This window comes from Acomys minous (genome assembly GCF_964271855.1).
Source record: "Acomys minous genome assembly, chromosome: 10".
NCBI lineage: Eukaryota > Metazoa > Chordata > Mammalia > Rodentia > Muridae > Acomys > Acomys minous.
In genome coordinates, this window is record NC_140491.1 from 67,620,067 (window position 1) to 67,636,519 (window position 16,453).

Below are 16,453 nucleotides of genomic sequence, written 5' to 3' on the forward strand. Positions count from 1 at the left end.
CACATGTAACACTAAAGGGACAGAGAAGCCATGTGTGTATGTGTGTATGTACATGCGTGTTTATTTACGGTTTTCAGAACAAGGTTTCTTTGTGTATCCCTGACTGTTCTGGAACTCATTCTGTGGACCATGCTGGCTTTAAATTCGGAGAGCCGCCTGCCTTTGCCTCCTGAATGCTGGGATTATAGTCTTGCATTGATGCTGCTGATGTTGATGCTGCTGCTGCTGCTGCTGCTGCTCCAGCTGCCATCCCCCTCCCCCCCTACAGTTGCAAATTGATTAAAAAAAAAAAAAAAGCAAGTGTAGCCAGGCAGTGGTGGCACACGCCTTTAATCCCAGCACTCGGGAGGCAGAGGCTGGCGGATCTCTGTTAGTTGGAGGACAGTCTGGTCTACAAAGGAAGTCCAGGACAGTCAAGGCTACACAGAGAAACCAATCAAAAGTGTAGGCCAGGCATGGTGGCGCACGCCTTTAATCCCTGCACTTGGGAGGCAGAGTCAGGCAGATCTCTGTGAGTTTGAAGCTAGCCTGGTCTACAAAGCATGTCCAGGACAGCCAGGGCTACACAGAGAAACCCTGCCTTGAAACCTTCCCTTCCCCTCAAAACAAACAAACAAACAAACAAACAAACAAACGAAGTATCAGACTGACCTCACTATGTACAAACAAATATTTTACAGGGTCCTCCTCCTCAGTTAGAACTCACTAAGGAGTGTAGGAGAGATAAACATGTTTTCGTGTTGATCCCAAGTGTGGGATGGGGAACAGACTTGTGAGAGAGCAGGATGTCCATCCCCTTAGAAGTTACCACTTGGTCGGGGAGCTTGGATGTTGCCAGCTGAAAACATCCTAGTAGAGACTCTGAGAAGAGATACACATCAGAGTCCGAGAGGAAAGGCTTGGGAGAGAGGATCTGGGGTTGTTTAGGCTGCTGATCGCAACACTTCAAGAGATGTTCCTAGAGAGAACTGCCCCAGGGAAAGCTTCAAGGCTTTGGACTCAAGCGGAGGCTTGAGGCTCCCCTCCTATTCCAAGTTCCAGCAGCAACTTTGGTAGGATTGCTGGTTTGCTGAGGGCCTGCTGACTCTGCCAGGTGAATTTAGTATCCTTATTAATATTAATTTAATATCCTTAAGGTTTCATTATTGTGTTCTTTAATCTCCTTTTCCTATTGTTTGGATTAGTCCGGTGGTAAGGGAGGTAGGCTCCTTTAATAAGTTCATTATAAAATATAGTTAAGAAAATTGAGCTTACAAAGAAGAAGAGCAGCAAATAGCAACCTGGGGAAAATATTTTATAATATGTGGAAAATATGTATGAGCTTAGTATGTAAAATGTACTTAAATTTTTTATTTTTTAAAGATTTATTTATTAAGCCAGGCATGGTGGTGCATGCCCTTAATCCTAGTACTCGGGAGGCAGAGGCAGGTGGATCACTGTGGTGTAGACCAGCCTGTGTGTGTAGACCAGCCTGGTCTATAAAGTGAGTTCAGGACAGACAAGGCTACACAGAGAACCCCTGTCTCAAAAACCCAAGAAATAAAAATAATTATTTATTATGCATACAGTATTATGCCTGCAGACCAGAAGAGGACATCAGATCACATTATAGATAGTGTAAGCCTTCATGTGGTTGCTGGGAATTTAACTCAGGACCTCTGGAAGAACAACCAGTACCCTTAACCTCTGAGCTATCTCTCCAGTGTACACATTTTGTTTTGTCTGAATTTTTTTTCTTGAGCCAGGTTTCTTTGCGTAGCCCTAGCTGGCTTGGACTTTGTTTTGTAGATCAGGCTAGCCTAGAACTCAGAGATCCCTCTATCTGTGTGATTGTAGGCATGTTCTACCTCACCCAGATTGCTTTCTTTTCTTTTCTTTTTTTTTTTAAATATTTTATTTAATTTTAACTTATGTGCATTGGTGTGAGGTTGTCAGATCTTGGCATTACAGACAGTTGTGAGCTGCCATGTGGGTGCTGGGAATTGAACCCGGCTCCTTTGGAAGAGCAGGCAGTGCTCTTAACCACTGAGCCATCTCTCCAGCCCCCAGATTGCTTTCTTTACTTACTTATTTGATTTTCTATCTTTCTTTTCTTTTTATCCAGACAGGGTTTCTCCGTGTAAGCTGGACTCGTTTTGGAGACCAGGCTGGCCCTGAACTCAGAGATCTGCCTCCCAACTGCTGAGATTAAAGGCGTGTGCCACCAGCGCCTGGCCATTTGATTTATTTATTTATTTATTTATTTAATTTTATTTTATTTTATTATTTTTTTTTTTCGAGACAGGGTCTCTCTGTAGCCCTGGCTGTCCTGGACTCACTTTGTAGACCAGGCTGGCCTTGAACTCACAGTGATCCGCCCACCTCTGCCTCCAGAGTGCTGGGATTAAAGGCATGCGCCACCACGCCCGGCTTTGATTTTTTTAATTTTATTTCTTAAATTTTATTTATGGGGCTGGAGATATGGCTCAGAGGGTAACAGCACTGGCTGTTCTTTCAAAGGTCCTGAGTTCAATTCCCAGCAACCACATGGTGGCTCACAACCATCTATAATGAGATCCTATGCCCTCTTCTGGTGTGCAGGTGTACATGCACACAGAGCACTGTATACATAATAAAAATAGATAAAAATCTAAAAATTTGTATTTATTATTACTGTGTTCCATGGATTGCCTGTGGGGTGGTTCAGAACACCTTGCTTGGGGACACAAGCTCAGGGACACTTATCTTCTCGGGACCAGCTGCCTGTTAGGTGGGCTAGGGAGAGGCCATTTATGTTGTACCCCACCCTAACAAGACCCCTACAGTCTGTCGTTCAGGAATGGAGTCAGGCCAGGTGTGTCTGTTGCCTAGTAACAAGCTCTGGAAATCCAGGAAGGGAAGATGTGGGAGCTGGAGAGGAAAGCACCGGGAAGGCCTGAATGTGTGGCTCTGGCCTTTGCTCCCTTACTTCTGGCTTCCAGGATTTGTTTATTATAGTGGTTGTTATCATTAATTATCACTATTATTATTGATTGAGGGATATGGGAATCTGTGTGACAGCAGACAATTTTTTTGAGTCAGATCTTTTTGTTTTGTTTTTTTTGTAGTTTATTGTTTTTATATTTTGGTTTTTCTTTTTCTGAGACAGGTTTTCTCTGTGTAACCTTGGCTGTCCTGGACTCGCTTTGTAGACCAGGCTGGCCTCGAACTCACAGAGATTCTCCTGCCTCTGCCTCCCGAGTGCTGGGATGAAAGGCGTGCGCCACCACGCCCGGCTCAGCTCCCCATTTTTAATGTTTTTGTTGACAAGATTTCTCTGTGTAACAGCTGTAGCTGTCCCAGAACTCGCTCTGTAGACCAGGCTGGCCTCGAACTCACAGAAATCTGCCTGCTTCTGGTCTCCCAAAGTGCTGGGATTAAAGGCGAGCGCCACCACGCACGGCTCATGCACTTTTGCTGAGCCACACTCTGCACATTTGTTCCTTATTATCTGCGTGACACCCAAGCCAAATGATCTGTAGTCCTCCCTGCACTGCAGGAACAAGGTGTAGCTGGGTAGTAATGTTAGCGTGCTGAAGGCATTGGTTTTAACCCCAGCACACCACACACACACACGTTATTATTTTATGTTCCCTATTAGTTTTGTGGGACACGGTCTTGCACTGTATTCCCGGCTGGTCTGAAACCTGGGATCCTTCGGCCTCAACTTGAGCGCAAAGATTACAGGCTAACGCTGGGCGGTCGTGGGGCTCGCCTTTTACCCCGATCTCGGGAGGCAGAGGCAGGTGGATGTCTGTGAGTTCAAGGCGAGGGAGCCTCGTCTTACAAAGTGAGTTCCAGGACAGCCAGGGCTCCAGAGAGAGGAACCCTGTCTCGAAAAACCAAACCAAACCAGATTACAGTCTGAGCCAGCGCATTTTACTTCTCTGGAGTGGATGGAATGGCTGAGCCAAGTCTTCCCTCTCCTCCCCCGCCGCCGACTTTAGTAATTCTCGCCTGGGAATCCCTTTTCTTCCAACACTCATCCGTCCCTCCAAGCGGCGGTCTGCAGGCTGGGAAGTCGTCTAGCCAGACGCACGAGTTGGGGGTTGGGAGAAAAGTGAAGAATGTTCCAGGCTGAGGTGAGGCAACAGCGGCACGTATCTCAGTCTCCCCGACACCAAACTGGAGGGGTGAAGGGAAAGAGGAAGAACTCCCGATGGGGGCCGGGCAGTACAGCGCAGGGGCTCTGGGGGGGGGGGGTGCGGAGAGGGGGGACCAGGCAGCGCCATCCACCGCCGGCTTCCCGGTGCAACCCGGGGTTCAAAGGCAGCCCCGCGCTGCACTCGCAGAAGCCGCCCCCTCCTCCAACGCCAGGAAGCCCCCGCCGAGAGCAACTCAAAGAAGTTTCTGCTGATTGGAGGGAGGAGGAGGAGGCTGGGAGAAGGGGCGTGGGGGTGTGTGTCCCACTGTCATGTAAATATCCCCCGCGGGCAGGGCGGCTGCGAGGCCGCCTCAGTTCCTGCGAGTTCCTTCCTGCTGTGAACATCGGGTCTCTGCCCTCTGGCTTCAGACCACCTTCCTCGTGCCATGGCTCCGAAACGGCAAACCGCGAACGCGCCTCCGCCCAAGAAACTCAAACGCTCTCCTGCCCCGAAGCTGGAGAACGCGTCGGCCTCTCCCGGCCTGCCGGAAGGAGGTAAGTTCCTCCATTGCGTTTCCTTGGTGATCAACTCCGTGAATGGCTTTTTTTTTTTTTTACCGCCCCCCTCTCCCGTCCGATCCTTCTGGAGATGGGAAACTCTCCCCCTCCCGTGCCCCCCCCCCCCGCACAAACGCTCGTAGATAGCTTTCTGCTCGGGGCGGCGGGGAGTGAAGTAGCAGAGCGCGCGGAACTGGGAAAGCCGTGCAGAGGGCACTTCCTCCGGCCCGGGACACCACGTGGGACTCACTTGCCCTTCCCAGCCCCCCCCTACCCAACTCACTCCTGTGGGGCTTCTGCCCCGGTAAATGCACGAGGCTGAGGTTTCCCCATCCCTCCGCTCCCCAGTCCTGGAAATGAAAGCCCTCCCACGTCCGTCTCCCTGTTGCAGAAAGCCGCCGGCCGGTAACTCTGGCCTGAATTACTACCACCGCGTGCGGCTCCCGGCTTCCTTCTCCCATCCTGCCGGAGCAAAGCCAGTCACGTGACCTTCCTTAGCCTTAAGACATAGCCTCTTGGTAGCCCTCCAGGTACTAACTAAGACTTCCGGTCCGGGCGACCCTGCCCGCTGGTTCCCCACCTACCTCTCCAGGGTCCCCAAAGGGGTGGCCTCCCTCTAGCACCTAGAATGTCGGCCCAGACGCCGACTTGCCCTCTGCCGGGAAACTAACTTGTGTTGGGGACGGAGATCGCTCTGCAGCTTCTCCACCCTCGGAGCCTGAGTCCCTTATCAGAAGCGCTGTGGGTCGCGCCCGGAGTCAGCACATCCTATCACTTCTCCCAATTTCCATTAAGATCTGGGTTTTCGCGGCTGCACTTTTCGCGTTCCTATGTCCAGGTGTGGTGGAGTTTTCCCGCATGGACTGCGTCTACAGGACAGGGACGTCGAAGGGGAAGTGTGTGGATTTGGCTCAAGTTTAGAGTCACGGGTGGAAGGAACACCAAGTGGAGTCGGTATCTCAATACTTCCTGGCCGGATTCCCTTTGCTGTGTCTCGCTCAGTCTTGCTTTTCTTTCTTTCTTTCTTTCTTTCTTTTTTTTTTTGTCTCGAGACAGGGTTTCTCTGTGTAGCCTTGGCTGCCCTGGACATGGCTTTGTAGACCAGGCTGGCCTCGAACTCACATTGATTCTCCTGTCTCTGCCTCCCGGGTGCTGGGATTAAAGGCGTGCGCCACCACGCCGGGCCAAACCAGATTTTTTTTTTTTAATTTTTTTTTTTGTTTTTTTTGTTTTTCGAGACAGGGTTTCTCTGTGTAGCCTTGACTATCCTGGACTCACTTTGTAGACCAGGCTGGCCTCAAACTCACAGAGAGATCCGCCTGCCTCTGTCTCCCGAGTGCTGGGGTTAAAGGCGTGCGCCAGCATGCCGGGCCACTCATTTTTTATAAAGATAAGGTTGAAGTTGCTGAAACTTGTCAGTCAGTGAGGATGACCTTGAGCTTTCTGATCCAGAGAGCTGCAATTGCGGGCGAGCACCGTCAAACTCCTGGGTGTGGAGACCAGGACTTGCTGCATCCACACTAGGCAAACACCACCCTTTTTTCTTAGAGCTTGCTGAGACTTAGTGAAGACCAGCATACTGAGTCCCCCTCGAGGAGGCTGGTAAATCCTACCCCTCTTGTCAGAAGCAAACTGTGAGCGAACCTTTCTGGTCTTGCAGTTTGCTGGCAGAAAGAGCCAAGCCACAAGGGGTAGGAGGGTGTGACCACCTCCCTGTGCTCAGTGGACTCCGGCTGGCCTGTCAGGCAGTGGACCCAGCCTCTCAGTACCGCAGCATGTGGATGAGGCATTGCTTAGTGGCTACCCGATAGCTTCCATGCCCCAGCCTCTCCAGTACTGACAGGACTGCCCTCCTGTGTACCAGTTCCTAATCAGAAGAAGGCCCCTTGTATCTTCTGTAGATCAAGTCTTCTGATAACACGCTGCGGGTCTCGGGCACCAACCTGTGATCCAGGTTTTGTGGTTGAAAACACCAGTTTTCAGACCAACCTTTTTCACACCTTGCAGTGGCTGGTAAAGTCACTGTGATGAGGTATGGCTTGTAGGTAAAAAAAAGAAAGATTGGAGAGGAGGCTCAGTGCTTAGGAGCACTTTCAGGCTTGTCAAGCATATGGACTTAGTTCCAGCACCCACATGGTGGCTCACAACCACCTGTAACTCCTGGCCTTCTTTACACATGGTACACTTACATATGTGCAGACAAAACACTCTTACATGTAAAATAAAAATAATTTGAGGGGCTGAAGAGATGGCTCAGAGGTTAAGGGTACCTACCACCTGCTACTCTTCCAGAGGTCCTGAGTTCAATTCCCAGCAACCATATGGTGGCTCACAACCATCTATAATGTTATCTGATGCCCTCTTCTGCAGATAAAACACTCATATACAATAAATAAAATATATTTAAAAAAAGAACCTTTTAAAATAATAAAAAAATTTGAAATTGTTTTATAATAATACAAAGGGAAAGAAACAGTCATTCTTATAGGATTGTGTCAAGCTTTGTTGTCAGTTGTGCCACATTTAAAAGGTTGAGGGGGGTTTGGGTGGGAAAGGCACAAGTTCAAGGCCATCCCTGTCTACATAGCTAGTTCCAGGCCCCCACAAAAGAAAACCCACCAATTAATTTATTATTATTATTATTTGGTTTTTGTGACAGGGTTCCTCTGTGTAGCCTTGACTGTCCTAGACTTGCTTTATAGACCAGGCTGGCCTGGAAGTTACAGCCATCCACCTGCCTCTGCCTCCTGAGTGCTGGGATTAAAGGCGTTCCGCTGTTGCTTTTTTTTGGGGGGGGGGCATTGGCTTTTTGAGATGGGGCTTCTGTCTCCAACAGAGATCTGTTGGCCCCTGAGGTCCCCAAGTGCTGGGATTAAAGGCATGTGCCACTGTGCCCGGCTGTGACTGTTGGGGTTAGGGCTGCGAGGCTGGGTGGCCCATGACAACATGGCCAAGCACAAGACCCGGGCTTCATCCTGATCACTTCACAGTTTGGTTTATCTGTAAAGTGCACGTTGTATCTTGTATGAGTTCAGTTTGAGGCTGGGGCGGGGTAGGGGGCATGGATGATTGGGTGACTTGCCTAGTGGGCACCAAGCCCTAGGTTCAATTCTCAAGTGTCCCAAGAATAATTATCTGTAAAACCTACTTAATATTTTACGAGGGTTATCTGAAAATACAGCTAATGGCAGCCGAGGCCTAGGGTAATGACTGGTGAGGCAGGGCATGCATTGGATGACCTGTTTTTTTGAGACAACTGCACATTGTGACCCAGTCTAGCCTCAGTTTCCTAAGTCTTTACTTGCTTGGTTTTGTTTATGGAATTTCTTTGCAACTCTGCCTTGGAACTGTCTTTGGTGAAAGTATTAGCAGTCTTAGCGTCAGACCTTTTCCCTTATATGTGCTGGAGGTCCCTGTGCTTGGGAGCTGTGAGGGTAAGAGGTTCTTCGAGGGTTAGGTTTATCAGTTAGAACAGATGAATGGAATTCACCGAATTTGAGCATAAAGTGCACCAGGTAGGCTTAGTGAGTTTTCGGGAGTTGGAGGCGTGCATGAAGACAATTTGTATTCTCTCAGCATGAACTGTGTATGGTGTATTTTATGTTTATTGATTTCCTACCATGAATGTCTTGACTATTAAAGCAAGCCACACAGGTTTATCTTTAAGAGCCGATAATAAAGCAGGTATGCTGGAAAGTGCATAGGTCAAGTTGCAGAACACCCAGGTAGAGAGGTTTCTGGTTGCTTCAGGACCACGTGTTGTGGTCCAGGAAGACAGAGTTGCTCTCTTTTCAAGTCTTGGGAAAACCTCCTGACATAGTGCTTAAGGACTTTTAATCTAAAACTTTCTTTTTTCCTGTTTATTTTATGCCATCGATGTTTTAGAAGCTTAAACATTCTGCCATCTGTATTCTCCAAAAAAGCGCCCCACTCACCGCGGAGGTGGGCACCTGTGGCAGAACGACATTCATTTACTACGTTCGAGGGACCTAAACATTAGTGTGGTTCTGTTTAAGTATGACGTGTGACAGCTTTTAAAATTTCAGAACTGAGAGCAGCGAGGAGGCTTGACTTGGCCCAAGGGGACATACAGGAGGGCCATGTGAGTAGCACACTGTCTAGATGAACTGCTTGTGGCTTCGCATATGAGCTTAGAGCTTAGAGTTTGAGTGGGACCATAGCTTATCCATCTTTAAAAAAGGGGGGGGGGAGGATGAAGAGCGAGGTGCCTCGGGTACAGAACTCAAGCCCCTGCGTGTAGCCAAGGTACTCCCCTAGGCCTGTTGGTTCTAGGGGCTGCGCGCGCCCCCCTCTCCGGCGCCCCCCGGGCAGCCCCGCAAAGGGAAGCCGCTCAGCCACCACGTGATGCGCGGGTATTTGGGGGGGGGGGGGAAAGAGAAGGAGGCCCCGCCCCCCAAGGTACCGCGCGGCGCGCGAACGTCCCGGGCCGGCCGCAGAAGCGGAGTGCGGGGGAGGGGAGGGGAGAGGAGCGCCGCGCGCGCGCGGGGCCCAGACCATGCGTCGCTGAGCTGCTTCCTCCCGCCTCTCGTCCAGGCCCCAGTGTCCCCACCGCCACCACCCCCTCCTCCGCCGCGGCCCCGCCCCCTGGCCCGCGGCCCCAGCCAATGGCTGCGCGGCGCGAGCCTCTCCGGCCGGGGGCGGGACTTGCGCAGGCCTGACGCGCCTGCGCTCTGCAGCCTGCCCCTCGCCGCGAAGAGGAGGAGGTAGTGGTGGAGGAGGAGGAGGAGGAGGAGGCGGCTCAGGGCAATCGAGAAGCGAGCCGGAGCGCGGGGCGCGAGTCAAGGAGCCCAGTCGAGCCGCCGCCGCCGCCTCCCCGCCTTCAGCGAGAGCCCGGGCCAGGGGCCCGCCACAACGCGCCTGGGCCTGCCTCGGCGTCAGGCCCCGTGGGCAGCGCCAGGCAGCCAGGGGGAGGGCGAGCAAGTGAGCGCCGGGAGGAGGCGGCCGGAGCGAGCGAGCGGGCGCCGCGCGTGTGGCGTGAGGGGAAGCCGCTGGCCGCCCCCTTGGCCGTCCCTTCGCTCCCCCTCCCCGCTCCCCGCCCCGACCGCGGAGGGCACCATGTCTGCGCCGACGGCCAAAGTCAGTAAAAAGGAGCTCAACTCCAATCACGACGGGGCCGACGAGACCGCAGGTGAGGACCGGGCGCGGCGGGGGCCCGGCCGCGCCGCCATCTTCGGCCCGGGCCCGCGGGGGCTGCGGGGACCGCGGAGCCGGCGCCTTTTTTTTGTGTGTGTGTGTGTGGCGCGGGCCGGGGGCCCGGGGTGGCGGCGGGCGAGGCGGGGGGCGCTGCGGCCTGCGCGGCGGGCGGAGACCCCCCCTTCCCCCCGCCCGCGCTCTCCTCCCCCTCCCTCCCTCCCGAGAAGCCTCTCTTTATTGTGCTCCGCCATGATGCCTCGCTCCCATCAGCCGCCGCCGCCGCCACATGGTGCGGCCGGACGCAGCCCTACGGCCCGGCCTCTCACGCCGTCCTGCTTCCCGCCCGGAGCCGGCTCCGTGGCGGGACCCGGGAGCAAGGGTCTGGGGCGGGGTAGGGGCGCGGAGCCGGCGAGAGGATGCTCTGGGCTGCGCGGGTAGCACACCCCACGTGGGCCAGGCACACTCGGGCGCGCCGGGGGTGCGCGGAATCTGGCCGGGAGGTTGAGCGACGCAGGGGCTTTCAAGGGCTCTTAGGACGTCCAGTCCTCTCCGGGAGGGTCGTTTTTGTAGCAGGGGGCCGCTGCTGATCGATCCTAAGGCTAGTTACCGGAAATGAACCGGGCGAACGGACCCCTTCACGCCCACTTGGCTTTGTAAAAGCCCTCACCGGACAAAAGGGCACGAATTAGGAGCACACCCCCTTTTCTCCTTATGCCTCCCTAGTTTTTGGATGTCCTTTTTCTAGTAAGTGTGTTCAGGAATCCTGCGCAGTGGCGTAGGATGAACAGTCTCAATCAGGAATGGGTTGGAGGGGTATGGTCAGGTTGGGATAAGGTTCACATTTTTAAGTCTGCAAACAGGACTGGTAATTTGGTGACTAACTGGTCTTTGTTGATAATCATAGATTAAGAGCGGTGGTTTTTTGTTTTTTGTTTGTTTTTGTTTTTGTTTTTAAGTGGTTGTACCAGTTAGTACTATCCTAGTTTGTATTACGGCCATGGATTGATTTCCACATTAAGTTAGCAGCTGGCACCATTCTATTGCAAATGTGTAGTGTGATTAGTAATAAGCATGAATTTCTGAATGAGGCTAAGTCTCTCTCGATCACCTTTTATAATGAAGGCCACTGATTGGATCTTTGTAAGGAAACTTTAAAAAGTAGTCCAGTAATGAAGCATTTTCTGCGGAGCCTGGCAGAGATACTTTAAATTTGCGAACGGTCGGGTAACGAGAAAGTAATTTGTCAACTGCATGCTTGAACACGTGGGGAGCATGCTTTGTAGGAAGCACACTTCTAGCAGCTTCACTGTTAGAGTTCACTCGTAGGATCAGGAAGTGTAGCTTGTAATTAGTGTTGAGTCTTACATTCCTTTTTGTTTTGCAGAAAAAGAACAGCAAGAAGCAATTGAACATATTGATGAAGTACAAAATGAAATAGACAGGTAATTTCATTGAATTCACATTATGGAAGTTTTCTCATGGGTCTCATTGGCCATCAAGTCAATCACAGGAAGGTTTTGGTGAATAAACGCTCTTTAAGTCCTGTTTCTCAGTCTGGTCATGATTCCTGGCTTCAAGTAATCATACCTCACCATTCAGATGCAGGGAGACTGTGGATCAGGTATGCGTTCAAGGACTGCAGTGTTGCTTGTTCCATTGTTAACATCTTCACTTTTACTGGAGGCTGAGCAATGGTGGCACAGGCCTTTTAATGCCAGCACTTGGAGGCAGATGTGTGTCTTGAGTTCCAGGTCATTCTGTTCTACAGAGTAAGCTCCAAGACAGCCAGAGCCACAGAGAAATCTCACTCATAAAACCAAAAAAGAAAAATAAGAGTATATTGAAACACAATGTTAACAATACTGGAGATAGTTGGAACACAGTCATTTGGTTCCCAGAGAGGCATGGGAGGCTGATTGCCTTCCCAAAGCAACAATGTTCCCAAATGTCAATTTGAGAATTGACTTTTAACCATCGTTTTGATTCTACTCTCTGGGATGAGCTAGTCTGCTTCTATAAATAGATACTTGCAGTCCTAAAGCCAGAAAGAAAGAATGCATGGTCTGTAGTCTTGAATAGTTTATATTAACATCCAACTTGTCTTCATTTGTTTCAGACTTAATGAACAAGCCAGTGAGGAAATTTTGAAAGTAGAACAAAAATATAACAAACTCCGCCAACCATTTTTTCAGAAGAGGTCAGAATTGATCGCCAAAATCCCAAATTTTTGGGTAACAACATTTGTCAACCATCCACAAGGTGTGTAGTAGGTCAACATTAGTTACTGATGGCTGCTGGGGCATTTGTTTATTAGAAAGAAGATAGTTAAGCTGGGTGTGGTGGTGCACGCCTTTAATCCCAGCACTTGGGGGACAGAGACAAGCAGATCTCTGTGAGTTTGAGGCCAGCTTGGTCTACAAAATGAGTCCAGGACAGCCAAGGCTACACAGAGAGACAAAAAACTAAAAAAAGAAGAAACTTAAAAGTTGCTCACTGACTTTTTAGACATTTAATAGGGGGCATTAAGTAGTTACCCTGTCAAGTGTGAACTGATCCGGGTTGCTTCTCTAGTTTCCGCACTGCTTGGGGAGGAGGATGAAGAGGCTCTGCATTATTTGACCAGAGTGGAAGTGACAGAATTTGAAGACATTAAATCAGGTTACAGAATAGATTTTGTAAGTACCTAACTAACATCCTGTTTGCCACTATTACAATGAATATGTGCTTAGGTTATGAAAACTGTCTATTGATTTCTGATCTTTCCATCTTTTACAGTATTTTGATGAAAATCCATACTTTGAAAATAAAGTTCTCTCCAAAGAATTTCATCTGAATGAGAGTGGTGACCCATCTTCAAAGTCCACAGAAATCAAATGGAAATCTGGAAAGGTATTTTGTCTATCATGGCTTAGCTAGACCTATTGACGAGTGCTCAGTGCCTCGGGAGATTACTGGGTAAAAAGTGCAGACATCACAGTGTGCAGAGGAGCACAATACTAGTCATACAAAAAGCTTGTTTTTGTACTACAGTGTCTTCTATACCTAAACCCTTTTGATTATTATTTTTGGAGACACTGATCTGACTTTGTAGACTTTGTGGAAGTGATTTTATGAAATCAGTTGATGATATGTCCTGTGAACACAGGTTATAAGACTAACCTTCACTAAGTGTACATTTTGTACTTGTTCTTAGGAACATGGTCTTCTGCTGATGTTTGTTGTGCTTTGGAAGCTAATGGAGTGTTGATGTTTTTGTTTAGGATTTGACAAAGCGCTCAAGTCAAACACAGAATAAGGCTAGCAGGAAGCGGCAGCATGAAGAGCCAGAGAGCTTCTTCACCTGGTTCACCGACCACTCTGACGCGGGTGCCGATGAGTTAGGAGAGGTCATCAAAGACGACATTTGGCCAAATCCCTTGCAGTACTATTTGGTGAGTTGGTGTTTATTGGCTTGAGGTGGTGGTACGTCCCGCCCCACTGAGTGAGTTCATCAAGGACGTTGCCTGGCTTTTTAAGGTTCCTGATATGGATGAGGATGAAGAAGGAGAGGCAGAAGATGATGATGATGATGACGAAGAGGAGGAAGGGTTGGAAGATATTGATGAAGAAGGGGATGAGGATGAAGGTGAAGAAGATGAAGATGATGATGAAGGGGAGGAAGGAGAGGTAAGGGAACCCGAGTTGCCGATTTCTTTGGAGATTGCCTATAGAATATAATAAGACTTGGTAAAAGCTGAGCATAGTAAGCCACCAACTCAAAAAGGAAAGTGCTGGGTGTGGTGGTGCACGCCTTTAATCCCAGTACTCTGGAGGCCGAGGCAGGTGGATCTCTGAGTTCCAGGCCAGCCTGGTCTACAAAGTGAGCCCACAACAGCTGGGCTGTCAACACAGAAAAACCCTGCTCAAAACAAAGTACTGGAGAGATGGCTCAGTAGTTAAGAGTGCCGCCTGCTCTTCCAAAGGTCCTGGGTTCAGTCCTGGCAATTATATCTATGTGATCTGGTGCCCTCTTCTGGCCTGCAGGTGTACAATGCAGGCAGAATACTGTATACATAATAATAAATATTTTAAAAACAAACAAACCCAAAAAACTAACACTATAAAATCTGGCCAAAAATGGGGAGATTGAGGGAGATGGGATGGTAACATCTTGGCGTGCTTGTGTTTTTGAATTCTGTATGTATGGGTGAGGTATCTACACGTATGTCTGTGCACTTAGAATCCCTGGCACTAAATGGTGGGTGATGGCTGGTGAGCCACTTAGTGCTGGCAGGGGCCTGAAGCGCTCTTAGTCTGTGAGCATGCCCCTCCCCCCAGGTGCTCAAAGGAAGTGAGTAGTCAATGTTTGGTAAGGTTTGCTCTTTGTCCAAAAGCTGATGGAATGTCTTAGGACGGGCCCTAATGGCTGACTGGCTTGTTCTTTCAGGAGGACGAAGGCGAGGATGACTAGCACAGAAGACCGATGGATTCCAACCTTCTTTTTTATTTTCTTTTTATTTTTTTAATTTTCTCCAGTCCCTGGGAGCAAGTTGCAGTCATTTCCCTCCCCCTCTTGTGCTCAGTCGCCCTGTTTCGAGGTCTCTCTTAACACCATGGTTCTCAGCTTATTTGGGGAAAATACCTTGAGCAAAATATAACAGGAAAAGGATCTCCACTTTTCTGTCCTAAATTCATTTTATCCTTTCTTGTCTCAAAAACTGTGGGTTCAATACCAATACCGTGCTTGGGAAAAAGAGAAGCCCTCCAGCTCTCTTGGCTCTGCTGGAGGGTGTTAGGCCCCTGTGTAGTAGTGAATAGAATTCTAGCTTTTTTTCCTTTCTCTGTATATTGGGCTCAGAGATTACACTGTGTCTCTATGTGAATACAGACAGTTAGCATTTACCAACATGTATCTGTCTACTTTCTCTTGTTTAAGAAAAAGAAAAAAAGGGGGGGTATATAGAAGGTCAGCAAAGGGTGGGTTTGAGGTGTCTGGGGGGGTTAAGTGGGCATTTTGACAACATGGCTTCTCCTTTGGCATGTTTAATTGTGATGTTGAACAGACATCCTTGCAGTTTAAGGTGACACTTTTAAATAAAATTCTCTCCTAACGATGACTTGAGCCCTGCCACTCAATGGGAGAATCAGCAGAACCTGTAGGGTTTGATTTGGAGTTGACATTCTCTGTTGTAAGTTTATTTTCTTTTATTTTTCTTTTTTCTTTTTTTGGTTTTCACTGGAAGGAAAAAGATGCTCATTTTAAATGTTGATGTGTACAAGTTGCTTTGTTACAATAAAACCAGTGTGTACACAAGGACCCGATGCCTTTCTGTCAGAACAGATGCTCAATATGACCTTCCAAGTTTGACCTGCAGATAAGGACATCAAGTCAAACTTTGCCTCCCTAACTTGGTATTTTTTGATACGCACTTTGCAGGATGACCTCAGGGCTATGCAGACTGAGTTAAAGGGATTTGAATCATGTCTTAATGTCTCTGTAACTGAGTGATGTGGGTACAGTTTGCTGCCATGGACTTGTACCCTTGATTTTTATCTCAATTTGGCATTTTTTAAATGGGCCTTTAGTTACCTGGATATTATGACAGCACTTGCTCCCACTGTGTCACTGACCTGTTGCTCTAATGCCATCTGTACGAAAGACTGCTGCTGCTGCTGGCGTGTCTTCATTGGCAGTGTGAACTGGCCAAGAAGGTGGGCTGTCAGAGTAAGCAGTCCACCCGGTGGCCGGGAGCATTCTGTCCCAGGTATGTAGCAGAAGCTCTCAGATATGACTGAGTCCTGGGGATGAAGAGAGCTGTGTGCTCAGCGCCATCGTGCAGAGAACAATGTTTTGGAAGCTACCTGATGCATAAGCTTTTTAATGCTGTAAAATAGAGCTAAAATTAAATGCCACTTTTTCAGAGATGATTAATGGACAGCCTGGTCAAATTCAAAGCTTTTTGATGTATAAAACTTTATAAATGGAACTACTCCATCGATAGGCAAAGTGTAACCAAAATCTGTCTAGATGGATAGTGTGTAATTTCTGCACAGGACTCTGTTTAGTAAATACATCACTGTATACGTCAGGAATCGTGCTCCAATAAAGGAACGTAAAGATTTTTTTTTGGACTGGGGTCATTCTCCTTGTTTTGTTAAGAGAAAATATGTATTAATGGCTGAGGTGCTCGCTTGGTTATAATTATGGCCCAGATGCAGGTATGCAGAAGGCTGAGCTATGTGCCAGATTCATACACACTGGTGTGACAGTGCACAGTCTTAGTGATGAAGGGAGAATGCTGACCAGGAATCTGTGTTGGGTGTGCGGTTTAAAAATAGCAGCTTTCCACTAAGCTCTGTGTGCCCTCCCCCTTAATTTGCTCGAAGTATCACTGAGTTGTCTATATGCTCTATGGGTAAGGCAGCCCTTGAGTTTATGCATGTCCTCGTCTGAGTTTCCCCAGAGCTGTGATTTTAGGATTCCACATTGAGAGGGCTTTGTTGGTGGCGCACACCTTTAATCCCAGCACTCAGGAGGCAGAGGCAGGCGTATTTCTTGAGTTCGAGGCCAGCCTGGTCTACAAAAAAAAAGTCTTATTTAATTGTATTTTGCCTGCATGTTTGTCTGCCCCAGGTGTAGCTCCCTGGGAGACCAGAAGA

General features: G+C 49.0%; 1 protein-coding gene across 2 annotated transcripts; it reads left to right on the forward strand.

The window, feature by feature from the left end:
- The first annotated feature begins 3,986 nt into the window (after window positions 1-3,986).
- On the forward strand, window positions 3,987-15,925 carry SET (SET nuclear proto-oncogene). 2 transcript variants are annotated; one of them, XM_084799362.1, is made up of 9 exons: window positions 3,987-4,100; window positions 4,532-4,657; window positions 11,199-11,256; window positions 11,931-12,073; window positions 12,386-12,489; window positions 12,590-12,703; window positions 13,075-13,245; window positions 13,331-13,480; window positions 14,241-15,925. In XM_084799362.1, the coding sequence occupies exons 2-9, from the start codon at window positions 4,549-4,551 to the stop codon at window positions 14,262-14,264; spliced, it is 873 nt and encodes a 290-aa protein (XP_084655488.1). In that variant the 5' UTR covers window positions 3,987-4,100; window positions 4,532-4,548; the 3' UTR covers window positions 14,265-15,925. The 2 variants fall into 2 exon arrangements, with proteins under 2 accessions (XP_084655488.1, XP_084655489.1); XM_084799363.1 differs by lacking the exons at window positions 3,987-4,100; window positions 4,532-4,657 and adding an exon at window positions 9,351-9,809.
- The last annotated feature ends 528 nt before the right edge of the window (window positions 15,926-16,453 follow it).

Bases quoted from the DNA above. Each gene is read 5' to 3' on its own strand.
- SET (XM_084799362.1), top strand. From the start codon at position 4,549: ATGGCTCCGAAACGGCAAACCGCGAACGCGCCTCCGCCCAAGAAACTC. The intron at 11,257-11,930 runs GTAATTTCATTG...CATTTGTTTCAG, and splicing joins GTACAAAATGAAATAGACAG to ACTTAATGAACAAGCCAGTG. The intron at 13,246-13,330 runs GTGAGTTGGTGT...TGGCTTTTTAAG, and splicing joins ATCCCTTGCAGTACTATTTG to GTTCCTGATATGGATGAGGA.